This window comes from Apium graveolens, chromosome 9 (genome assembly GCF_009905375.1).
Source record: "Apium graveolens cultivar Ventura chromosome 9, ASM990537v1, whole genome shotgun sequence".
In the NCBI taxonomy this organism is placed as follows: domain Eukaryota; kingdom Viridiplantae; phylum Streptophyta; class Magnoliopsida; order Apiales; family Apiaceae; genus Apium; species Apium graveolens.
Genome location: NC_133655.1, coordinates 289,712,357 through 289,737,720, shown reverse-complemented (window position 1 = coordinate 289,737,720; position 25,364 = coordinate 289,712,357). Strand labels below are relative to the sequence as shown.

The following is a 25,364-nucleotide window of genomic DNA, read 5'->3' as shown; positions in this document are numbered from 1 at the left end:
AAGGCTTTAAGGAAACTGTTGCTTTTGAGAGTTTGTTCGCCAACCAACTCGATATCAGGATTAAAATTTTGTGGCCATACAGTTAAAATATATCACTTTGTTAGTTATGGATTTCCTCAGCATCGACGCTCAAAAAATGATCAATTGGACTTTCCATCCAAAATATCAATTGGAAAAAGTGATATATATGCAATCTTTATTCTTATCAAAACAATAAGCTACCCGAAACCTGTAGTTATTGTTTAAAGATATGAATTAGCAGCACAACATAACCTAAGCCATTTTAAGTATACTTCACTGAAGAATACTGAAGTTATCCCATCAGTCTGAAGAATACTGGTCAATGCAATGGGATATATTTTTATAACCTGCCAAATTGTATCACAATCTTTTCCATATATAACTTTTAGTAAACAGCAATTTCAACAAATGCTCTAGATAATACATTTATCATTTCAAAAAAAAAAGTGTAAGCACTATGAACATTTAAGAAGCATAGCAGAGAAGATTTCTATGTTGTCGTAGACACAAATTCTACACCATTAAACATGAGCACCAAATTTTAGTGTAAAAGAAGCATGAGAAACAAAACCCAGATTTTCGCAGTAGGGTAAGCATTGGCATATCCTCTGACCTTAGGCTTCACCCAATAAAGATATTTATAGACCGAAATTGCAGTTCTGCACGAACTCATTATCATAATCAACATACTTTGTCCATATTGAGCGAAACTGATTCATGGCTATATCAAGCCATGGTTTCATGTTCCCGTTAAAGTGAACCACTGCAGCATTGCGAATCTCATCCATGTTTATGCTTGGGTTATACCCAAGGCCCAAAACATGCCAAGATTTGTCTAATGGCTTGGTTGTGGAGTAAAATGTAATCAAGCCTGGTGGCAACGTCCCCAATTTCCACAAGGTCCGGTTTTCATTCTGCAAAAAAAACATAAACGCGGATCAGTCTCTCCGTTTAGGGAAAGAATAAAACAAAAACTAACCCATAACCTCAAGAAAGCCAGCGATTAAGGACAGATTAAATCCACAAAAAAATGAAATATATAGGTAAAGGCAGGACCAAATCAATTAATAGTTCTAAACACATCTCACTTCTCAACAATGAAAGAAAAAGATAAATTAACTACACATACAGCTCATGATTTAAATGAGCTAATTAAAACTTCAGAATCTAAAGCACGGACAATTAAGGTCGTTAAAGTAACAAATCAATTAGTAATAATCAATTAGTAATAACAAAGCATGTTCATCAATGGCCATTATCTAGCAATAATCAATTAGTAATAACAGTATTACTTGAATCTAATAGTCTACGGAACAGATTCTATAACTTACGAGATTCTGCCAGTAGTGGTACTGCTCAGTGCACTTTTCTTTCCTCCAAGCATCCAAATCAAAGAAGTTCATTCCATAAGCCCATGCGCATGCCTTTGGACTGAAATTCTGTTTGATCAGCGGGTGAGAGAAATTCATGTATTGTGCATAGCGATGAAAGGACCCAAAGCACGTCTCGACAGCTCCATTCACCTTCCCGTCCATATCTATCTTCCAAAGTCCAGTCAAATCCTTTTGGACAATAATATCATCATCCAAAAACAAAATCCTATGCAATTTTGGGTACAACTCAGGTAAATAAAACCTGATATGGTTCAATATAGACAAATACTTTGGGTTCCTGAACTTCATATTAGTTGTATCTTTGGTGGCATTCTCAAGTTTATTCTCAAAATAGAACTTGAGCAGATTTGCAGATTCGAGCTGGCGAAGAACGGGGACATAAGAAGAGTTCAAGAACTTGTAATCTTCCACTGCTTTGACCTCCACATGGGCGCCATTATAATCCCTCATTTTAAACATAACTTGCATAGCCCCAAGATTCATTTTATCAGTGACAACATGAAAAACGTGCTGACTAGGATCTTTAGCATTCTTCACTGCCGAATTTACCACGACCGAAGCAGCAATTACATTATCAGAGAAAATAGCATAGTGATATAGGTCGGGATCTTCGAGCACGGGCGGAGGTTCCTTCCCTTCATCAGAATACTTATCCGGATTCGCAATCCTCTCTTCCATCAGCCTCATCGTTACGCAATGCAAGCTTTTGGGGATTGATTTTGCAGCAATCAAACTCGAAAAAGCTCCTTGCTTCTTAGCCTTAGTCAACTGCTCATTCTGCGCAAAAATGGCATCTTTCAACTTCTGAATCTTGAGTTGATTATCAAAAGACTCTTTAGCCTCGGTAATTACTTGTCTGGTAACCTTAATCCTTTCTTTAACCTCCTTCTCAAACTGCCTTAAAACAGATTCATCAATGGAACTAGAGTCGGAAATATGTAGGGATTGGTAAGCAGGTTTAGAAAGGAGATCCGTATAATTGCGGGATAAATCAGCAAAGATACGAACAAGCTTAGAGTTTTCGAGCTTGAGCTTGCGAGCGTAAGAAGCATAAGCAAGAACAAGGGATTTGTGATCATCAGCCTGTTTACGGATTTGATCAAGACGGGGTCTAAGAGGATCGGACTTAAGGGCTAATACAGATCTTGATGTATGAATTAATGATCCAGCATCATCATCAACATTATAAGCAATGGCCTAATAATTTCAAGTGATTAATACATAATTAATGAAGGAATTAATTAGCAATAGTAATTTTTTTTTGTTTTTGTTATAAGATATAAATAACTAGTATCCAATTGAATTATAATAGCTTAATAAATAGATAATACAATAAGTAGAGGGGAAAGGGACTTACGAGAGGGAGATCGGAGACGCGGGATGGAGAGGAGAGATATAAGAAGGCGGCCAAGGACAAGGCGGAGATGAGGAGGAGTTTGACGGCAGATCTGCTACGGCTATCCATGCGATGCTAGGCTACTGATTGGGTTTTGTATTTATTTGGTTAGTCTTCTTCTACTCATTTGTAAACCAACGAGAGAGAGAGAGAGAGATCCAAAAACAGGGAGATGAGTGGAGTTTAATACTATAGTTTCAAAACAACACTACTCGCTCGTAGTAGTATTCTGCACCGACAACATATTACGGTAGTGTACCTTGTCCATAATTTATACATCTATAAATTTCAATTATTAATATTATATTTTTTAAATATCACTTATTTTAAAAATAACAGTGTGTTATGATTATTATCAAATCATATATATTTAATATTTTTAGCAAATAAGTTTATATCTTAAAATTTGCATCTTAAATTAAATTCAAAAGATGATATATTACTAATATAATAATATAGTAATATTTATTTGTTTACAAATCCTCTAGATATATCTCCATTTTAATCCCTGATAAAAATATATAAATAGTGCAACTGCAAATGAGATCCGTGATTCAAGATTTCAAGTTAATTTTATTCGATTACTTCCTGCGTCCATTCCTTCCTCTGCCACCATATTTCTTATAAAATTTTAATGGATTGTGATCGGTAACCAAGCCCTCCGCGCGTGTGCTTTAATTAAGAATTTGTATATCTTACTTATATAATGAGGGATTAACGGATGTATCTGTATGTATGACAGCCACTTACTATTACCTTACCTTATCCATCATTAGCTAACTGCAGTGTCTAGTTCATTTCCCAGATTTAACTTTGTTATTTTTCAGCCTTTTCATAGAAAACTTTGCTATAAGAAGTATACTACGATCAACACACTCATGTTCATGTTACCATTTTATGAACACCAGAAACAAATTTAGTTCATACTGAAAAATACCCCATACTACTCAAAGTCTATATTTACCCGTAGACAGCAGTGTTACAAAAATCGCCGATTTCGACGATCAATCACCAATTGAATTCGTCGCTGTACTTTAAAAAAAATCAAAATGTGTTTGTTTTGGTACGGGTGTTGAAATGGCGCCACCAATTAATGAATTTGAGGGGCTTGGTAAATTTAACAATGCTGCTCTTTCCCCTTCTCATATTCATCTTCCTCCCTCCTGTAGAACAGCACTTGAAACCTTGTAAACAGCCCCTTGTCGTCATCTCACCTACTTGTACCTCGTCTTCATCTTCATTACACGAGTTGTTGTTGTTGTTATCTAGCTCACCACTTTTCTTCTTCTTGATATCCTTGTTTTTTACGACCGCGTTTATTCGCTTAGACGACGACTTTATCGAATCAGCTTCGAATGCTGCTTCCCAAAGCGAGTCCATCGACCCAGCTTGGTCACCTTCAACCACGTTATAATGTCGCTCCTCGAATAATTTCCACGCCAACGTGCTCTTCCACTCTTCTTCCTGTTCCGTACTGCACCCAATATTCGCAAAATCTCGGTGTGACTTAACACACAATGGTACACTACTACTACTTTTACAGTATTCATCCACATCATAGTTAATACTATAATTTATACCCTCCTCAACACCACCACCACCACCCTGTCTAGTTCTCGGTACTTTTGACTCCATTTGTTCAATTTCATGAACATGATGATCTTCCAAGTAGTAACTATTATCTACTTGCTCATTTTCTACAACGTTAAAGCAAGATGTCGTCGTCTCAGTCTCATCCAACAAAAACACATTTTCAAGTCTAGGAGGAAAAACGTGATAGATGAGAGCCAGGAGGAGAAAAGTACTGGAACCTGCAGGTTCCGAGAAATTGTGGTAAACAAGAAGAGGCAATAAGAGGAGAAGAGAGATGTTGATCAAGTATGTAAAGTAAAGGTGGTGGCAGAAAATGAAAGAAAATAACAGAAGGAGAGTGTAATGATAATAATTTTGGGACATGGAGCATATTGAGAAGAAGCACAAGTCAGCCATTTCAGTAGTTGGATTCAGAGAAGATAGGATCCTCCAAGTAAATGACAATGCACATGATTTGTATGTTTATTTATACAACGTATACACTATTACTAAATTAATTTAAGGGCAGGAAATTTAAATTACCTAACTAAATAACCAAATTTTAGAACAATCTATGCTAAATCTAGGTAGATATGGGCTGTCAATCTTGATCCGATTTGGTAGGAAATTACAAGATGACATGCTAGATGATGGAGATGACCGTGAAATACAGTACTGATTAAACACGGTAACTAAGGAAGGGTGACATAAATCTCAACCTAATTCAATGCCAAAAACCAAATTCAATCCTTTTTATAACAACTTCCCTTTGCACCCTCCAGTAATAAGATGCAGAGCAGGATATTTGAAATTTCCAGAAAAAAACCAGTTTGAAATATAAAATTTATTTATTTTTGAGTTTTTGATTTGCTTCTTTGTTATAGGGCTGATCCGAAATTCGCCTAATTGAGTTTGGATGTTAGTTTTCTTTTATTTATTTTTTCTTTTTTTGAATTTGGGTTTGAGTTCAAATTTGGACAAAATCTTCGGGTTTAAATTTTAATTTTGTCAAAATTTGAATCGATCGGATTTACCTTAAATTCATGTTCCCTGTAATAACTTCTACGAAAATAAAAATCAATAGTCCAAACTTCAACCATAGTAACGAGGTTCAACTTATGTTTTTATAACAATCTTATTTATCTCTAGTTACTTTGTCAGTGCTCTCAAATTCAAGTCACTCATCAGGTAAATATACTTAGTCCTTACTTAGCCTGATATAAGCCCAAAGAAGGGGTTTGTTATTGCAGACTCTAACTGTGTCCTAGCTGATCTCAATGTTTCCACCTCAAACTTGTCTCTGGGAAGATGTAAAAACTTGTCACCTTCAATTCTCTCAAATCCACATAACTCGAGAAAATCAATGCCTTCTTTAAAACGCCCAACTCTGTCCTGTCATTTATATACAAACAATGGCATTATTATCAAATGATTTCAGTCGGTTTTAACTTCCTATATTTTACATTATATAGTTGATCCACGCCTATGAATTGTTTAAAAACCAACCGCAAAGTTTGGATTACTCAGCCGAATTCTCCTGAACCTTTCCTCATCGGGATCATTAGTAACATTTCTGATGTAATATAAAAGAGTCTGGAAGGCCTTCTTCACTCCGGCCTCGTCATGCTAGAGCCAGGAAAATAATATAAGATATAATTTACTACAAGTAAACAATGATGTCTGAAACAGCAAAATTGGATAAAGCTCCTGCAACTTCTTTAGGCAAGTGAAACGTACATTATATAATTATCGTGATGGGGGTAGATATAACAAAAAAAAAATTAATGCTTAATGGATACCAAGAGAACTTTTTTAATAAACACACCGGATGATTCTTAGACCTTCTAACGATTCCATGCCATGCTATCAAAGTAGCTGATAAGAACAAAAAAGCAATAAAACTACCTTGTTCTTTCGCCTCATAGATCGTAAACATTCACTCATGAGCTCTGCCTTTGTAGAAAACTTCATAGGTGCAAATCTAGCAGCCTTAGCCAGTGGATCCTGCATATTATAGGGGGGGTGTTATTTAACTTAGTTATCATAGACATCACAATCAAGTGAAAGTACATTGTACCTTTTCCTTTTGAATCATAGGCGTGGCAGGGTAGACAAATGCCAGATCATCCAGAGGCAGTTCGAGTTTACTCCTTCTCTCTAACTATTTATTAACAAATTGTATGTATAATGACTTCTGGATATCGAACTGAAACGCAAAATTATAACAAACCATGTTCATAGGACACTACTGAAGAGTAAACTGATGATTTCATGACTCATCTCAGTTCAGACTTCAGATGGATAAATCATGAAGCTTCATATGTTCAGTAATAACACGTTTCACTTGGCAAAGAAAAGGCTAAGTACACGTTTCCTAAAATTTTGATTTCACCTATCTTTAGAAGACAGGGTAAATTTGGTGCAAGTCAGACAGTCAAAGTATATCAGTGAAGTGATACATTTCAAGAGTTGATTATTTTTTAGGGAAATACCTTATCTTGCTGTAGTTTATGACGAATTTTCTCCCGTGTTCTCTTCTCTTCCGCTTTCTCTGCTTCCCTCAAGGCTATAAAGCTATAAAATAAATGGTGCTGTAAGTTTTCAAGTGTTTAGCGGAAAAAAAAAGAGCTATCTGCTTTTATTATGTGTTTTGTGTGTAGGAGTCAGATAAATATGGAATGAAACTTCATATCTGTGTGTCTGTGACAGACCGTTTTCTCTCATTTTCTTCAGCAATTCGTTTTGCCTCCAGCAGTTCTTTACTTCTTTTAATTCTCTCCTATAAAGCAAGAAACAGCAAACAGAAACAAGGCCAAAAATCTTCATGTGATAGTTACTGTATCACTTCCTCAAACCACATACAAATTACCAATTCTACTTTGATGTTCTTACTAATTTCAAGTTCTTTGTCTAGGGGCCGTATGTGGATAAGAGAAAGTAGGATATACTCAACAATACCTTTTCTCTTTCCAGTTTCTTCTCTCCTATTCCTGTCCTCCTCTGTGCCCCATCTCTAAATTGGCAGTTAAAGCTATAATTTAGATGACAAAAATGCAAAACAACGACTTTATAGCAAAAACATCCCTAATTATGAGTTTTTATGGATAAAAGCAAGCATGAACTGAAGCGGACTTGTTATAGAGCACTAGCAGTATAAAGGGAATTTCACCGTGGAGAGAACATTGAACAAACCTCAATTCTTGTGCTTTTAGTTTCAGTTGTTCAGTCATGTAAGGAGGTTCAGAAGCTTGGACCTCAATGTTCACTGGGATCTACATGCACATGAAGAGAACAGTAGTAGTAAATCCTTCACAATGATAGTTTGCATATAGTAATTCAAAGACTAGTTACAGCAATTTCCTGGACACTGGACCTGCATTCACTCTTTTGCTAGATATAGTTAAGGATAGATATTTAAATACTCGCGCACACATGCTTCTAATGGGGAGGGGTATCCACTAGGCTAAGCATTGCAGATTGCATTTTACTACTCTTTACTGATGGCCATATGATTCACATGTCTAAACTCTAAACCTAAAGGATTAATAAAAGATAATGATAACAAAGGGAACCTTATAATATTTATCGTAAGATTTGAAAGCCTAAAGCTGGACGGGCAATAAAGTTTTCAACCAACATATTTAGATAAATATGTCAGATAAACTATTGAGATATCTGTATGGCATATATGGAACACATTACTATAAAAAGTGGAAACATAAAAGAATTTATTGATGCTATTAGGACCTGAAAGAGCTTTTTAACTTGACCAAAGATTGGACGAAGCAATATAGAGTGGATTTGTCGAAGACGACTAATACATGATAATTATTAAACAAACAAATCAGGTAAATTTGATACAATCTATGATGATCTTTATCTTCAATGCCAGAGGATCCTTATCTTCTTTTGAAAAATAAAATTTGTTAAGAGGCAAAGCTTGATATGTATCAACCGGCTGACATGCTAATGTACAGTATACAATCATATTTATCAGTATACTATCTATCTTAAAAAAGCTTCACAGACAAACATATTAATGTGATTGAGTATGCACAAGCAACTATCAACAATACAATAACTAACAGCTAAACTAGAGAGTTGTGAACCTATCTATGCATTTATGTCTGGATGAGAATATGTACCAAGGGCATCTCATCCATGTCGGGGTCAGTCTCATGATCAATGACCCAATTTATAGCATCTTCAAGACTAGAATTACCTAAATAGAAGAAAAGTAACTAATAATTAGAATTGATTGTCTTGCAGCAACTGAATTAAACAGAAAAACTAAGTGTCACTGTTAGCAATTCAGTGAAACACCAAATAGAGCGCTCCAATATATATGCATTTTGGTACATTTGCAAAGATATATATACCAACCACAATAGTGAAGAGCTCTTGTCGCTCGGTTGAGTGGAAATCCCATTGCTTGAAGCTCTTCAAGCAGTTTCATATTTACTTCTGGAACAGCCATGTCCAATATAGAAAATGCCGCTACTTAATAATAACACAAAGTCAAAAACAAAAAATGTGAGGCCGACTATGCAGAATATGCAGAGTATTAGTATATCTAATTAGTATATCGCACCAAATTTGAACCAACAGACTGTGCTTCATAAAGCAAAGCAGTTGTATTGAATAAAAGCTCCAAGATTAACACATATTGATTCACACTAGAATCAAGACTCGAATTGACTAAAAATAACAACATGCACTCACACTATTTAGTACAGAGTTCATCAAACAACTACAAATATAAATCCGAAAGAAGATCACAAAGAATTGATCATGGCACAATATTGTCACAGAGCAAGATATAAATGAGAAGACATAGAGAATGAAACTCATACCTTGAAAAGTTGATATCGGGGTTGTGCAGAATGACCAAGTAATTTTGGGGGTTTGCTAGGGAATACAAGCAAAGTTGTGAAGATATACCCTTAATTGTTATCTGAAAAAAACTTGGAGATGCTTATTCTTTGCTTGCACACAAGTTCTTGTACATAATCTTTGTGCAACCTTAATCAATTTTGATCTAACATTTAAATTTCATTGAATAAACTTGAAGATGGTGATCATATACCTTTAAGAAAAATAAATCCTTTCGTTCTTTTAAAAAAGAATTAATGTGTGTAGTGTGTGTAGAATTTAACTTTAATGTTTAATGTTTATTCATGTGCATGCGATAAAAACCTACAGTAGATTTTTTTGGCACCGATGGTCTAGAATTATAAAAATTATAGATAAAAAATTTAAACATAATTCGTAAAACGATACAATTCTTTAAGCTGAAGGAACTAATTAAACGGGCCATCCCTGAACTTATCTAGAAACGTTTAGAACTTTGTAAGAAACACATGTTCACTGCTTCATATGCATGTATACAACAGAGTTAAAAGATTGTATAGTAAAAAAAACAAGAACCCTTTAAAAATAGTAGTAGTTCTTAGTAACTTACCGCAACTTTAAAACTTCTTTGAATTATAGCAAGGGATCAACATATGGATATGTTAGAAGAAAGAAAAGTGATAATCAATTTGATATGCCCATATGTTTCTTTATCAAAAGTTGTTCAATTTATGGCTTTGGAAGATGAAAGAATTGATCTGGGCTCAATTTCAAGAATATTTGGGCTTGACCCACTAACAATCAAGATAAATGGTCACTTCATTAGTAGAGGCCTTGATTTTATAGCTTCTTCTGTTACTTGGAAGTCTCTGATCTCTTTCTTCTCTGCTCGTGGTCTTTCAACTGGAATCTCTGCCACTGAGCCACTCAGGGTTGATGGGAAGCTCTGCAAAGTTGGCACCAAAAGTAAGCTGCGTTTTTTGTCGTCCTGTGTTTTTCCTTTGGTGTTTGATGACATGTCTCAATGAAATTAGTCAAATCTTTGTGTTTCTTCGAAACTGAATAAGATTAGTGGACAATGATGGTGCATTTTGATTACGAATAGTATCGGATGTGTATGATGTAAGTTTTCTCTGCAATTAGAAATTTAGAAAGAGCAGATATTGTAGCTTGATAGTGTAGACAAAAGACAATATTTTAAATTGGAGAGGGATTGCTCTCGTTTAACGGATAGTATAGACAAGACCCTGAATAATCTTTTATAGTATCTACAAGGCGCTTGATAGGCTTCTTTTAATTTCTCTTTAACAAGGTTAATGATGATGTATGATAGCAGATATCGAAGCTTGATAGCATAAAGCCAAGACAAAGCCCGTATTAGGAGAGGGAGTGCTCTTGATTCTTGTTACAATCATGAATCATTTATGGTATTCACAAAACACTTCATAGGTTTTTCTCATTATAATATGTCAGAAATCATCGTATGATATATTATTCTTCTATTGAACAACCGCAGAATTAAATTTCACTAATTAAAGCTAAATGTTGTAGAGAAAATTAAGAAATCTAAGAGATGAATTGTTTGCCCAAAAACTAAACAACAAACTTCTGAAAGAAAACTTGCAGATTGCAACTTACTTTATGAACTCACATTACTCTAAAACTAAAGCAACAACTAGTATGGTTGCTTGGATTATACATACGATGTGTTGGTATCAATGAATAGCTAGTTATTGAACACCGCTCCCTTGCTTTGTGAGCTGGAGTTTAGTTAACCAACTTGCAGACATGTTCAATTACACAACGGGTGACTTGCCTATTGCTCAATTTCCCCTGATCCTTGACTTCTTTTCTTCTAGGCTATTATATTCAACACAGTTGAAGTTGCAGATTCATTGATTTCATGAAACTTGGCTGTAATTTCCTTTAGGAGTCCATGATGCAGGAGGTGCGGAGAACATAACTTACGGCATAAATGAACAGGGAAACAAATGGCCTCTGGACAAAGATCTTAACTTTTTCAAGAAGTCCAAGTTAATTGGTGCAGGTAAGGTCTTCAACCCGGACTTTTAAGTAATGATTAAGTGTAAAAGTAGTTGTTACTATTTCACAATCTTCTTTGAGGCCCTATAGTTGTATGAGTGAATGTGGATTTTCATATATATAATACATTGTATCTTGATTGGTAGTACCAGGTATTTAGATACTCTTTGCTAAATTGAACTGCAAGTTTATAATTTAAGTGACACTGCACCCCTGCTACATTGCTGAAGAGAATAAATTTACTAAATATGAAGGTGCTTACATGAAGAAAGAGCACAATCTAGACAGCGGTCAAAGGAACTCACAAATGTGTAAATTTAACCCAGAGATCTATGCATCCTCAGAATATGCTGTTGAAGATAAAAGTAATAGTCAATGTGATGAAAGTGGCTTGAAGAGAAAGAACCAGCTGGATGTTCTCCCGCCGCAGAAGAAGATGAAAATGCATTTAACTAACTCAGGTATATGTCATTCCCATGCAGCTGTTATAAGTAAAATGTGAAGTAGATTTTCAAGAGGAGGTGACCGTAGAAGTTGACAATCCTCGGAAGTTGCTGTACAGATAAATGAACGACCAATACAACATGGTCACCGACTCCTTTATTAGGACTCATAATCCTGTATATTAGTTGTACCCAAACCTCAAATTTTTTAAACAATATTTTATATATATTCTGACTTTTTATTTATTCGTAACCATGGGCGGAACTAGGGATATTGGAGTGAGCTCCGATCCCTGCCAACTTTCAAAATTCATCGAAATTTAGGTAAACTTTTTGAAATAATATGAAATAACTTGGTTCGGTCCCCCTAAACATTATTCAGTCTCCCTATAGTATATTCTTGGTTCCGCCCAATGTTCATAACCTATTTCCATTATGAGTTATTATTACAAGACAATAGGCCAACAACCGGTATTAATCCCTCTCAAAATCCACTTCAAAGTTTAAGGTACGACTGACTAAAGCAATCATGGATCAGAATAGCACCTAAAATTGACAATTTTACATTTTATGAAAGGGTATAGTTATACATTCAAAATTATTTTTTGATATATGAAAATGTCATTAAACTTATATCGGAGATTCCTCGTAACCGTGGGGAATTGCGTGAGATGATTCCGGTGATAATACGTAACATAATCATGTGACGTACTTTAGATATACAGAGAAAGAACAATAGAGAGAAAGAACAATAGCGAGAAAGAACAATAGCGTCATATCTGAAGAAGTTATACATATCACACTTTAGATATATAGAGAAAGAACAATAGTGTCATATTTGGAGAAGTTATACATGCCACACTTTAGATATACAGAGAAAGAGCAATGGTGTTGTATCTCGCAAAATTATACGTGTTTTTTTTAACAGTAGGGAACCCACCTAGAAGCAGTTCCATGTACTGTATACATAAATATTACGTTACGTACTAGAAACCAGATCAAAGAAACAAGAAGATTGCAGAAAAGATGTCAAAATCGAAAATGAAAAAGGACGGGGGACATAATTTGAATCAGAAAATATCAAGAATCTCCGCAATGAAACCATTGCAAATGGGACAATTTCCTCTTTGAACAAAGAGCTCCCTTGAACATAGCCTACAAAATGTATGTCCACAAGGTATAAAAGCTGATCCTTTATGCCTCTCCATACAAACACAACAATCATAATTATCACCACTCTCAACATTTTCTTCTTCAATAATCTCATCATCGTCCACTGCATATGCTGAATCAATTCCCATTTCTCTATCCGTCTCGGCTAACAACGACATCAACGACATCCTAACAGGCCCTTGTTCTCCCTCGGCCTCCCTCTCCTCTTCCTCAAATTCCTCGTTTGACAATGAACTCAGACTAGTTTGCAAGCGTAGTGATGATGATCTCCTACTCGCCGACGGAGATTCAATATCAGGGTCTGACGTGGGAACGCGGGTAGACAGCATCATCATTTGATTATTTGCTCGTTGCATTGCGGAACTCCACGTTGCATTTGCGCGTTTGAGACGGAGCTTGTCACGGAAATTTTTCCAAGTTTTCCTAGTATCTCCGGTGGAATCTGCTTGTATTATATCCAGAAGTGTACGGCCTGATCTAATCCCCGGTGATGATCTTTTATTGAGATTAAGAACACTGCCTATGGTTAAATTGTTTGTAGGATGATCTTCTGTGAATTTAAGTATTTCGCCCAGATTGGTTGATGTATTTTGGTTGTATCTATCTTGTGACACAGTGTCCAGCAACCGGAGGTGGTCTGCACTGCCCATTATAAATCACGAAGATGCACCGATTATTGATGTACAATTCGGTGAAAAGGGGCTGAGTATTAGTGATTTTCTTGGAAAACCCAGATCGGAAACTTGATGTTTTTCATGCGGTGAAAATTTAATGATGATATCAAGATTTGAATAGCATCGGATAGTAAAGTATATGATGTTGAGATCTCAAAAGTGAAAGTTGGCCAATGGGGGGGACAAGTATTTAGTTTTTCGAGGCAGAGGAAATAATAATACTAGGGGTCGGGGGTTTGGATATGGAGGGGAAGTAGGAAAGTAAAAAGATTGAAATACGATGGAGGGAATTAATATATGTTTTGAGCTATTCGTGTGGGCATGCAGGGGCCTGAAAATTTCTAGGAGAGAAATTCAGCGTTTTTCACTTTTATTGATTTTTTTTTGGCATGTCAAGGAAACTCAATATTTTATTAGCACTAGTTGATAATCCGTTCCGAATTTATTTAAATAATTTTTAAAAATTATAATAATATAAGTGTCATGTCAAATTTTTTAACTTTAACTCAGAAAATCCAAGCCAGATTATTGAGTACGATAATTGTATTATAATTATAATATAAAGATTATAATTATTATACGATTTCAAAATTTTATTATTTCATTAAAATATACTATTGAGTCATATGTAAAATAGGATTACTATAAAAATTGAAATTAAAAAACGGATAAAATAATATATATAATATTATAAGTCATATAGAAGTAAAATAAGAAAAAAAATATACATTTAGAGTTATAATAAAGGTTCAAAAAAGGTGAAATCAAAAATTGATGAAACCAAACACGTATAATATATTGAATTAGCAATAAATAAGGGAATTAAAAATACAAAAGTTAAAGGCAAAAGGGTGAAATAAAAATAAAACTAAACTTAATAGAATCATACGATGTAGAAGTATAAGATAAAAAAAATAAAATCAAATTTAATAGAATCATAATATATGTGGAAGTATAACAGGAATAAATGGTGTAATCAAAAATTTAATAAAAATTAAAAGACAAACAAAAATAGAATTATAAGATATACATGAATGAAAAAGTGAAATCAAATGTTGGTGATAACAAAAATTGATGAAACAAAAAATAATAGTACCATTTAAAAAGTAGTTTCGTTTTTTAATAAAGATAATTAATACGTGAATGTTAATGAAAAATTGGTTTTACTTGATAGAATTCGTTAGATTTTCAAAAATTGTCTTAAATCGCTCAAATATCAATTTTCGATAAACTATATGATTTTTTAAAATTTATTTATAAATCATAAATCGATATATCAACTGCTTAATTTAAATTTCCAAATTTGTAACCACATTCCCAAGCAAACATAATTCAACAAAATTCAAAATATACGAAACTACAACATAAAAAATTGAATCAATAGTTATATGTACCTATTCTATTAAGTGACAGTTTTATATGTATGTGTGTGTTAAGTGATACCATCATTAATTTTTTTCTTTATATATAGACAAGCACGAATGTAGAAAATTTCTTTAAAGGAGGTCAAAATAAATTATATATTTCATAATGATAGTACATACAACTCGTGTAGAGTCTTGCCCCGGACTCCTAACTCTATACAGATCCTGGAAGGACTAGTCCTACACTCCCAACTCTATACAGCTCCTGGAAGGACTAGTCCTGTACACTACCAGTCCTGACTGGCCCAGTCCCGCAAGCACAACCTTGATGAATCCCAGCACGTGAGATGCTAACCCAGGCACATGATATGGACAACTGTCACACATCAATCACGGGAATAATCAGGGCACGTGTCAGAGGATCCTCAGAACATTCCTCAGCCAGTCCCGCACTGACACGTGTAAAGAATTCACTCCAGTCAGGTGTCCTCCGCTCCTAGAACCAATGGCTGCGATTTAAAGGTACCAACCCCAAAACCCTACCCTCGGGCTATAAATAGCCCAAGAAGGTGAAGTTTTGGGGTTAATCATTCTCTCACGCTCATATACACACACAACAACCTTGCCTTCATATTTATCTTCGTCTTCCCCAAAAGCGAGTTCTTACTCTCACGCCGAAGGCGCCGCGGGATCCAAACCCCCCTTTCGGTGTTGTTTTGTAGGAGCCCTACAACAACTACACCTCCACAGCGGCGAAGGATCCAGGCACGGCGTCGAAGGAGCGGCCCCGCCACCAGGAGCATTATGAGGCAAGAGACTGGGGCAAGGACCATCGTACGACTCCGGCTCTCCTAGTCCGAGCTCAATATCTTCCTTGGCCTTAATAAACTCAGTAACGAAACTATCCCAATCGGCCTCCGGATTGGTTTTGATAAGTCGTTCCGCAACCAACCAGCAACGGGCTATCTCCGGAGCACCGGCATTGGCAATAGCTTGATCATACTCCTCAGACCTCTTGAACTCCTCAATAACCTCAGCTTCCGGACGCACAGCAGACATCTGCCTCCGGAGCTCAGCAACCTCGGACTTCAGATCTGAAGCTTCCTTTTCAGCATTCTCAGCCCGGATCCTAACATCATCAACGTGCTGGTTCAATCCGGATAGAGAAGTATCCTTAACAATGATCTGATCCCGGAGCCGACTAAGCTCGGAGTCCTTTTCAACAACGACGGTCCGGAAATTTTTGAGCTCATTATAGGCCAGAGAAGCTGATCCGGCCATATACCCACCAAGCTGCAAAAAACAGAGAAACTTATAAAAATAGTCTAAGGAAAATCAACACAAGAAGCGAGAACAAGAAGAAGAAATACCTGACCCCAGAGCCGTGAACACTCCTTTATAGTTGCATCAAATCCGGACTGGTTCATCCTCCTCCAGTCAGCTTGAGTAGGAATCCCAGCCATGAAACGAGCAACTTTTTCCTCCAACCCCGGATCATTTGCATTCGGACTCTCATCATCAACAGTCTTTCCTTTACCAGCCCCGGACCAGGAACCAGCTTCAAAATTTTCGGCCCGGGGAGGTTTACTTCCAACAGCCCGAAGCCTCTTCTTCCTCCTTCCAGAATCACCACCCAGAGCTTCACCTATAGGACCAAGGCCCTCAAGATCAGCAAACTCATCTCCCAGGCCAACCTCAGCATCCTGCTCCGGAGCAGGCTGATTCACATCAACTTCGGGTTCCGGCTTCGGAACCACATTACTCTGGGATCCCTCCTCAACAGAGGCATTAGATCCGGACCCAGCACCAACAGTTTTCTTTGGCAACTTAAAGGCTTTGCCAAGACCTTTCAATGCATCACTGTATGCCGAGGATGACATATCCAGATTGTAGTGCGGCAAACCTAAAAAGGAACAAAGCAAAAACACAAGTCAAAGCCAATTAAGAATCAAGGCAGATGAAGACAGATAATATATACGAAGTCCGGACAAGAAGGAAAACTACTTACATCCTACTATATCATAGTTCTATGATTCATAAAAGTGTCTCGGGTCATCTGGAAACCCAGAGATTCACAAAACGCAAACATTAACCGGATAGCTTCACCCCGAAGTACATCCCTACGGAAGCGAGTCCGGACCCCATCTGAAGCAATATGGGGAAGATAATATAAGTCTAAGCCCCGGAGCATGATCAACTCTCCATTCCAATACTTCAACGAAGATTGCTGGATAACAGACCTGTAGGAGCCACCATACCCGCACTCCGGAGCCCGGAACCGAAGTTCATAGAGAGGAAACTGACTAGACCGGACCAGGTGAAAGATATGATGTCATAGCTTGAACGTGGGTTGCACCTTGAACTGATTGCAAGTAGCAATAAACCAAGTCATCCACTTTATACCATTAGGGGTTATCTGCATCGGAGATATCTTGTACACGTACTTGCACAGATGCTTCAAGAACAAATGTCAATGAGGATTCCATCCGGACCGGAGATGCTCCAGCCATACCGGAACAAACCCATCAGCCGGCCTATGATGAACCCTCTCGTCCGGAGTCGGCCACCTCCACTCGATCCGGGGATCCAACTGAAACGCAGCCCGAACCGCAGAATTCTGAGCCGCGTGATCTAGAGCAGCATACTCATCCTTGAGCTCATAGTGCTCCCTAGCCACTATGCTATCAGCAAACTTCCTATCAAACGCTTCCCTATCGTAAGGTCCCGGACCCGCATTTTGCTGTCTAGCGTACCCGGACCTGATACTCCTATAATAAAAGCTATCTTCTATCTCCTCACTCTTACTAACAAAGTACCCCAAATCCTCGACCCACAGACCCTCCGGACTGCAAGGTACCTTCCTGGAAGAAATCTTAGCAACTGAAAGCTTCGTAATAGCTTTAGAGTCCGAAGTGGAAGCCTTCTTCCCCATCCCAGCTCGTTCAGAATCAACAGAAGACTCAAGATCCGAACCAGATGGCCCCGGATAGCAGGTTATGTAAGCCTTGGCACGCTCTTTAGTCCGGACCATAAACCTAAAACAAGTGATAAAGGTTAGTCTAAAAACCCTACAGTTTATTTATAAAATGCTACATGGTCCGGACTACCCTATGTTCAATTTTATTACAAGTCAAAAGCAAACAGCCCGGAGTCCCAAACCCCTGAAATTAACGTCCAACTCCAGACACAAAACTCACAAAAACAAATACAGCGAAACACTACAATACATCAGTCCGGACTAAACAACCAAGTCCGGACCCAACAGAAAACCCTACTTTCCACAAACACAATCAGCCTAAATCAAAGACCAAAACATGACCACAAACATATACATATACACATACATACAGAAAAACAACTGAAACAAAATATGAGAACACAAAACCACTACAACAAAACCATATATGCCAGGAAAGAACCAGAGTAAATACAGGAACAAATAAAAACAACACTTACAAGATTGATATAATGGAGCGATTGGGGACGACCAAGAAGCAACAGCGAACCTCCAAGAACACTCCCGTAATATACGGCGGCGACGGCAAGAGCAACGAAGAAAACGACTCAGAGAAAACAAAGAAAGCGAAGAGAGAAAGTGAAGAAAGGTAAAAAATAAAAGAATAAGGCAGGGCCTCCTTTTATAGAGGCAGTAAAAAACCGAACAACCGCGTCACGTGGAACGATCCTGACCGTCCATCATGAGCGGTCATTATTGAACAGTCATTATTACAGCACGTCTTTTGAAAAAAGACAACTGTAATAATTCAAATTATTGGGGGGGAAATCCCCAAAACCGTTTCAACTTCCAAGTCCGGACTACACCAATTAGCACAATCCGGACTGGAGGCAAGAAAAGCTCAACTGCTTCTAAAGACAACCACTTCAGTCCTGATTCGCCAAACTCAGCGCAATCCGGACTGGGGGCAAGAAAAGCTCAACTTCTTCTAAAGACAACCACTTTAGTCCTGATTCGCCGAACTCAGCGCAATCCGGACTGGAGGGAAAGAAAAGCTCAACTCCTTCTAAACACAACCACTTGAGTCCTGATTCGCCGAACTCAGCGCAATCCGGACTGGGGGCAAGAAAAGCTCAACTTCTTCTAAAGACAACCACTTTAGTCCTGATTCGCCGAACTCAGCGCAATCCGGACTGGGGGGCAAGAGAAGCTCAACTCCTTCTAAACACAACCACTTGAGTCCTGATTCGCCGAACTCAGCGCAATCCGGACTGGGGGCAAGAAAAGCTCAACTTCTTCTAAAGACAACAACTTCAGTCCTGATCCGCCGAACTCAGCACAATCCGGACGAGGGGGCAAGAAAAGCTCAACTCCTTCTAAAGACAACCACTTTAGTCCTGATTCGCCTAACTCGGTGCAATCCGGACTGGGGGATAAGAAAAGCTCAACTCCTTCTAAACAAAATAATCAAAAGCTCATGTTCTACAAACAACCCAAACTTACTCCCCCATCCAGAAAATCTGCATAAGGGAGCGGGGGGCACATGATAGTACATACAGCTCCTGCAGGGCCTTGCCCCGGACTCCTAACTCTATACAGATCCTGGAAGGACTAGTCCTACACTCCTAACTCTACACAGCTCCCAGAAGGACTAGTCCTACACTCCTAACTCTATATAGCTCCTGGAAGGACTAGTCCTGCACACTACCAGCCCTGACTGGCCCAGTCCCGCAAGCACAACCTTGATGAATCCCAGCACGTGAGACGCTAACCTCGGCACATGATAGGGACAACTGTCACACATCAATCACGAGAATAATCAGGGCACGTGTCAGAGGATCCTCAGAACATTCATCAGCCAGTCCCGCACTGACACGTGTAAAACATCCACTCCAGCCAGGTGTCCTCCGCTCCCAGAACCAATGGCTACGATCCAAAGGTACCAACCCCAAAACCCTATCCTTGGGCTATAAATAGCCCAAGAAGGTGAAGTTTTGGGGTTAATCACTCTCTCACGCTCATATACACACACAACAACCTTGCCTTTATATCTATCTTCGTCTTCCCCAAAAGCGAGTTCTTACTCTCACGCCGGAGGCGCCGCGGGACCCAAACCCCCCTTCCGGTGTTGTTTTGTAGGAACCCCACCACAGCTACACCTCTACAGCGGCGAAGAATCCAGGCACGGCGTCGAAGGAGCGGCCCCACCACCAGGAGTTATCACATAATATATAAAATAAGGATATATTTTAATGCATTAAATTTAGAATCTAAGCTAATGTTATAAGCAATTTCTTTCTTAATATACAACATCAATTAATTTAAGATATATATGTCTTCCATTCTGATCGTCCTGATGGCTGAATGATTCAATGAACCTTCACTCGGTGGGCCTTGCTGGGCACATAGCCAACACATATATGCACCAAGACCAAGTTGTTGATCACCATTTAATTCAAACCAAACTTATTTGCAAATAAAAGGCAACTTAGAATTTTAATATTTGTCCTCGGTGATGAGCGAGAACCGAATCTGGATCATTTTAGCTATCCATCGCGCTCACATAGATCCACTACTTAACTATACTAATTATATATGATTAACACATCTAAATTGTGATTCTAATTCTGGCCTTTCGCCTTGCGCTCCGTCCTGTATGCGGATATGGCTTTCTCGGCCTCACTTTCAAACTCTTTGGCTTGAAACTCCTTGTACCACTCACTTCTTATATTCGGAAAAAATTAAGTACCGAATGCAAACAAGCCAGCTACTCCCAGTGATACCTTTATTAGTTCTTTTATTTCGCCATAATAAATTTTAAGATATCAAAGTCTATTCTCTATTGAATAATAAAACAATAGATGTCAACACAATAAAACCTTGCTGCTATATATACCCAGGTCGATAATCAATATATCTGGTCATGCTGGTCATTCGTATTGAGGGCCGGGAGTGGGGACATATGCTGGTCATTCGAAGCACGGGCGTAATTTAATTATGTCCTATCAACACTACTATACTACTTTTGAAATTATAATTCTTTTAGTTTACTTGCACGCACACATAAAATATAATCACCGGAAATTGTTTAAACTCGTTAGTGAATCATATTACAGTATGCAATTTAAAATGTTTAAATGCAGCCCCCACAGATGTCAAATTAAAAACAGAGAGGACATCTCAATTCCAAGTAAGGTTGATTTAATAATGCCAGACAATCCAGAAATTAGATTTTATATAATAACCTCAGACAGGTTCAATTTATAAACAGAAAGTATCAAAAGCTACAACCGAGACACATACAAGATGCTATTAACAATTCTCTCCTTGGTTCCAAACTTAGCAGTCTTGGCCTACAGGTCATCAACTAGTATGTTCCTGATCCATAATTAATAAAAATTTAACAATTACAACAGTTGCAATTTCCTAGCATCTTCCTCAAATTTGACCTTTTACATCAAGTGAGGCATCATTCATGTTTCAATGCCTTTTCCACAACTTCTTTAACAGCCCTGGAGTGAGCATCACCTAAAACCCGATCATAATCATAAAAATGCCGAACTGCAAAGAAAATTCCGCAAACAGTCGTAACACGGGTTGCCAACGTCAATAACATTTTGCTGCAAAGTCTGGCTTGTAAAACAAATTAAAAACAGTGAATTAAGGATCTGATACAATTATTAACAGGAAAAGACAAAAGAAGTGAAATAATACCCCCACTTCTTTGCACACTAAACTCATACCCACCAAAAATCACCTACATTTTTACATAAATAGAAGATTCAACACATATGTAAATGTGAGCGACAAAATTCTTCAAGGGTATATCAGGCATGGTAATTCTCAATTATTTAATATAATATACAGATAGACAGGGGCATCTATATTTAAAATGATCTCAGTAATATTTTTATAGATACAGGGTGTGGAACCTAAAATATAAATTGTATGAGTATTATTTGGGTATGGTAATCTTTAATTAAATTTGAATAAATATAAGGTGTTATTTTATATAAAGGGAAATTTAGATCATAAATCAACTTGGACATATGCAGGGGTGGATGGAAAAAGAGAATGCCATAATTAAATATTCTAACAATGGGTTACCTACAACATTTGTTACATCAAATTAATGCCCTGCATTGCACCAATAATCAGATGAATAACAATTTTAAGTGAAAATGTTATGAACAATTTGCCGAGACTAACAGTAACATTACACAAAAACAAGAGAACGCTACAGGTATATATCAAACATCAAACTTATACAACTACACCCCCTAGCTGCAATATAACCCTCTTCTTTTCCATTGATTTGTTGCTTTTTTGATAGTGCAGTTTATTTGTTTAACAACAAATATTAAATTATTTGCATCCTTAAGGAAGCAGATGATACTGATATTGAATCGGGCCATCATCGTGACATATTACATAAGCAGCGAGCTTTGGCTAGTGTTATATTAATACAATCCTCTTCACCAAGGATAACCGGGATGGTTCAGATTAATGAGGATCACCTCATTGGACTTGTGAATCTCGCATATGAGTTATGACATGGTAGTGCTTAGGAGACAAATGATGGTCTTGAGGAAGAACCAACCGAGGAGGAAATGGTATTGTGGTTATAACTTATACTAGATGCTGATGGTGGGCTGGAAAAGGTAAAAGTCAACAATCAAGGTCAGACTACAACTAAGACGATTTAAAATCCAGGACGCTCTCAGCAGGGCCAGGGAATAAGATCCAAAAGGAAAAGGCAAAAGGAATTTTATCTGAAGGGTTGGGCTTTGATAAAAATGGCTTGCTTTCACAAAAAGAGTATTGAGCCGATGGAAAATATGGAAGAGGACTCTACTTTTCGTAAATTAAAAAAAATCAAGTGTTGATCCAGGTCAAGGAGGCTGCAGGGACCACACTAGAGCAGCAGCTCTGGTTAATGGTCATGCTGGTCAGTCATATTGGGGGCTGGAAATACACAATTGGAGATTGCAGATGGTTTACATCCTGAAATGGTTTCCGAGCAAATTTTCAATTTCTGATTGGAGGCCAGCTAGCAATGGAAGAGGATGATTAGCAAGCACAGGGTAATCTAACCAAGCCCTATGTCAACTTTTGCTTGTCACAGCTTTGTTCTTTGTTTTTGCTCTTGTTGGTCAGTTAAATACTTAAATATTTAGTCCGTAAGCTAGTAGTCGCAGGCCTAAGTTCAATTAAAAGCAGGATTTCCCTTTTTTGCTATCCTGCGTACCTAAATCATGTCTTGTACTGGATCAGTTGTTTTATTTCCATTACTCTCGTTCACTGTTAAAAAAAACCACGATTTGATGGTAATAATTCTTGAATTTAAATAAAAAAACCTTACAGTTTAAAAAATAGAATTAGAACACCTACATATTAACCATAGAATCTGTACATAAAAAAATCACAAAACTATATGTTGTTTAAATCCCTTTAGCTGCAATACAACAGGTCAAAATTTACAATAAAAAACATATTTAATTGTTTAAAATCAAAACTTAATACACAAATCAAAGCCAATAGTGTAATCCACAGGTTAAGTATCAGCACAAAACGATTAAATTTTTTCACAATTATACACCCCAATAGAAAAATCAAAGAAATAATAATAACAATGTAAATAAGATGAAAAAAGGTAACAAAGGAAGTTTACCTGATGGTCGGTCGACAATTGCAAGGTCTGCGAGAGAGAGAGAGAGAGCGCGCGCAGCGAGAGAGAGAGAGAGAGAGATATCTGGGGATCGAGAATTCTAATCGATGTATGTGGGCCTTTTAAACCCGAATATCAAAAGGCCTGTTTGTCACGGCACAGTATTCATCACCATTCGCGGGTCACACATGGGCTGCGTCTTGTTTCGGTGTACGTAATTTTGTCAATTATCAATCACTACAGGGCCGTGCACGGGTATTGATTAATATTTATATATTTTTATTTTTATTTTTTTATAAATTTATTAAAATTCTATATAAATAATTAAATATTAAATAATGATTATTTCATTGTGCATAATTTCAAGTTATGTTCAAATAGTATAAATAGTATATGATTGCTGCATAAATAATAATGTAAATATTCGTTGTTGGTAAGATTTGAACCTGATAACTTATATGTATCTTTATAAATAATAATATAAATGTTTGTTGTTGATGAGATTCGAACCTGAGAACTTGTGAAGTGTATTTTTTTAGTATTTGAATCTAGCGGCTCTGATTATTTGATGAAGAATATCCAACGGTCATGATGGAAAGACCTAACCAAAATGAGGATTAACCAAATTACAAATTATATCACATTTCGGTTATTATAGTATAGTATAGATTAATCAATACTCTATACTATGTGTACTATGATATAACTAAGTGGGATGGAGTATTTTTTGATTTAGTCTCTTTATCCCTATTTTTTGATTTAACGATTATTCTCTATTTTGATTATTAAAAAATAATAAAAATAAATAGTGTTATATACATGTTAAATTATTAAATTACTAAACTACTAGATTGAGTCTCCTTATCCCGTTAAATTACGATCAAATTTTGTTCTGCTAAACTACTACCACATCTTCTTCCTAATTCTTTTATTATTTTTATTATAAATATATAATTATTATATATTTATATATTATATATAAACCAAACCAAACGTACCCAGTATATCCCGCAAAAACAGGATCTGGGGAGAATATGATGTACGCAGTCTTCCCCTCATTCAAAAGAACGAAGAGGCTGTTTCCCGAAAGACCCCCGGCTTGTTTGTGAACATGTGTAAATATGGAATATAATTATAAAAAAAAATATAATACACAATACCGAATAGTGATTGTTTATAGTCACTTTTATCCCACATAAAAGCACTTTTGATATCTTCAACTCAATCTTATTTAAGAACACTCGCAAAACTTCTACTTTGTAAATCAAATAACTTCATGTTAAAAAAAACAAAAAATGATTAGTGTCAATAATGTATGAAATTCAGAATATAGTAATAATAGAATTAAGCACATTAACAGAATTAATAAACTAGCACTATATATTACTAACATTATATGCTACTAACACCTCAAAATACAAGATCCATCTATCCCATAAATTAATCAACCATTCTAATTTGACGCCTCCAAAACCTTCTATCTAATACCATAACCCCCCGAAGGTTTAAAAAATGCAAATCTAGTGAAAGTAGGTTATCCCAAGTTCTTCTCGTTATTCCTTTCCTTCTTGCACCTGGTAACACTAAACATTCAACTCTCCGCACTGGGGTCGATATACGTCTCCTCCGTACATGTCCAAACCTTCGCTATTAAAAATAATTAGTGCAACTTATTATTTCATTATTAGTTTTCTATTCTAAGTAGGAGTTGTTTACCAAGTCAATGCTAGTTGTACTTGGATAAGTTTGTTCCTAATTTTATGCACATGATTAGTGTGTAGGTTTGTTTAGAATGTTGAGAATAAGTGT

The 25,364-nt window shown here is 36.8% G+C and overlaps 4 protein-coding genes and 1 long non-coding RNA gene across 8 annotated transcripts; 1 reads left to right on the top strand and 4 right to left on the bottom strand.

The window, feature by feature from the left end:
• Positions 1-334: 334 nt before the first annotated feature.
• On the bottom strand, positions 335-3,059 carry LOC141683377 (galacturonosyltransferase 8-like). Its single transcript, XM_074488076.1, has 3 exons — positions 2,773-3,059; positions 1,353-2,612; positions 335-935 (listed from the first exon to the last, which is right to left on the bottom strand). The coding sequence occupies exons 1-3, from the start codon at positions 2,878-2,880 to the stop codon at positions 660-662; spliced, it is 1,644 nt and encodes a 547-aa protein (XP_074344177.1). The 5' UTR covers positions 2,881-3,059; the 3' UTR covers positions 335-659.
• Positions 3,060-5,464: 2,405 nt separating this feature from the next.
• LOC141682920 (uncharacterized) lies at positions 5,465-9,331 on the bottom strand. 4 transcript variants are annotated; one of them, XM_074487603.1, is made up of 11 exons: positions 9,237-9,329; positions 8,767-8,883; positions 8,529-8,605; positions 7,576-7,655; positions 7,342-7,396; positions 7,095-7,162; positions 6,876-6,957; positions 6,461-6,544; positions 6,289-6,387; positions 5,890-6,009; positions 5,465-5,775 (listed from the first exon to the last, which is right to left on the bottom strand). In XM_074487603.1, the coding sequence occupies exons 2-11, from the start codon at positions 8,858-8,860 to the stop codon at positions 5,593-5,595; spliced, it is 942 nt and encodes a 313-aa protein (XP_074343704.1). In that variant the 5' UTR covers positions 8,861-8,883; positions 9,237-9,329; the 3' UTR covers positions 5,465-5,592. The 4 variants fall into 4 exon arrangements, with proteins under 4 accessions (XP_074343704.1, XP_074343705.1, XP_074343706.1 ...); XM_074487604.1 differs by having other exon boundaries at positions 8,767-8,880; positions 9,237-9,314; XM_074487605.1 differs by lacking the exon at positions 9,237-9,329 and adding an exon at positions 9,106-9,194.
• Positions 9,332-9,557: 226 nt separating this feature from the next.
• On the top strand, positions 9,558-11,947 carry LOC141685479 (uncharacterized). Its single transcript, XM_074490575.1, has 3 exons — positions 9,558-10,200; positions 11,165-11,281; positions 11,532-11,947. The coding sequence occupies exons 1-3, from the start codon at positions 9,888-9,890 to the stop codon at positions 11,777-11,779; spliced, it is 678 nt and encodes a 225-aa protein (XP_074346676.1). The 5' UTR covers positions 9,558-9,887; the 3' UTR covers positions 11,780-11,947.
• Positions 11,948-12,485: 538 nt separating this feature from the next.
• On the bottom strand, positions 12,486-13,938 carry LOC141684708 (uncharacterized). Its single transcript, XM_074489791.1, has one exon. The coding sequence runs from the start codon at positions 13,541-13,543 to the stop codon at positions 12,791-12,793; it is 753 nt and encodes a 250-aa protein (XP_074345892.1). The 5' UTR covers positions 13,544-13,938; the 3' UTR covers positions 12,486-12,790.
• A 7,166-nt stretch (positions 13,939-21,104) lies between these two features.
• Positions 21,105-23,775, bottom strand: LOC141687258 (uncharacterized). Its single transcript, XR_012560979.1, has 2 exons — positions 23,559-23,775; positions 21,105-21,516 (listed from the first exon to the last, which is right to left on the bottom strand). It is a non-coding gene; the product is annotated as an uncharacterized LOC141687258 (long non-coding RNA).
• Between the last annotated feature and the right edge of the window lie 1,589 nt (positions 23,776-25,364).

Bases quoted from the DNA above. Each gene is read 5' to 3' on its own strand.
- LOC141683377 (XM_074488076.1), bottom strand. From the start codon at position 2,880: ATGGATAGCCGTAGCAGATCTGCCGTCAAACTCCTCCTCATCTCCGCC. The intron at 2,613-2,772 runs GTAAGTCCCTTT...TGAAATTATTAG, and splicing joins GCGTCTCCGATCTCCCTCTC to GCCATTGCTTATAATGTTGA. The intron at 936-1,352 runs GTAAGTTATAGA...TTTTTTTTGCAG, and splicing joins ACCACTACTGGCAGAATCTC to AATGAAAACCGGACCTTGTG.
- LOC141682920 (XM_074487603.1), bottom strand. From the start codon at position 8,860: ATGGCTGTTCCAGAAGTAAATATGAAACTGCTTGAAGAGCTTCAAGCA. The intron at 7,163-7,341 runs GTATTGTTGAGT...CTTGCTTTATAG, and splicing joins AGAAACTGGAAAGAGAAAAG to GAGAGAATTAAAAGAAGTAA. The intron at 6,545-6,875 runs GTATTTCCCTAA...GTTAATAAATAG, and splicing joins ATAAACTACAGCAAGATAAG to TTAGAGAGAAGGAGTAAACT.
- LOC141685479 (XM_074490575.1), top strand. From the start codon at position 9,888: ATGGATATGTTAGAAGAAAGAAAAGTGATAATCAATTTGATATGCCCA. The intron at 10,201-11,164 runs GTAAGCTGCGTT...AATTTCCTTTAG, and splicing joins CTGCAAAGTTGGCACCAAAA to GAGTCCATGATGCAGGAGGT. The intron at 11,282-11,531 runs GTAAGGTCTTCA...CTAAATATGAAG, and splicing joins GTCCAAGTTAATTGGTGCAG to GTGCTTACATGAAGAAAGAG.
- LOC141684708 (XM_074489791.1), bottom strand. From the start codon at position 13,543: ATGGGCAGTGCAGACCACCTCCGGTTGCTGGACACTGTGTCACAAGAT.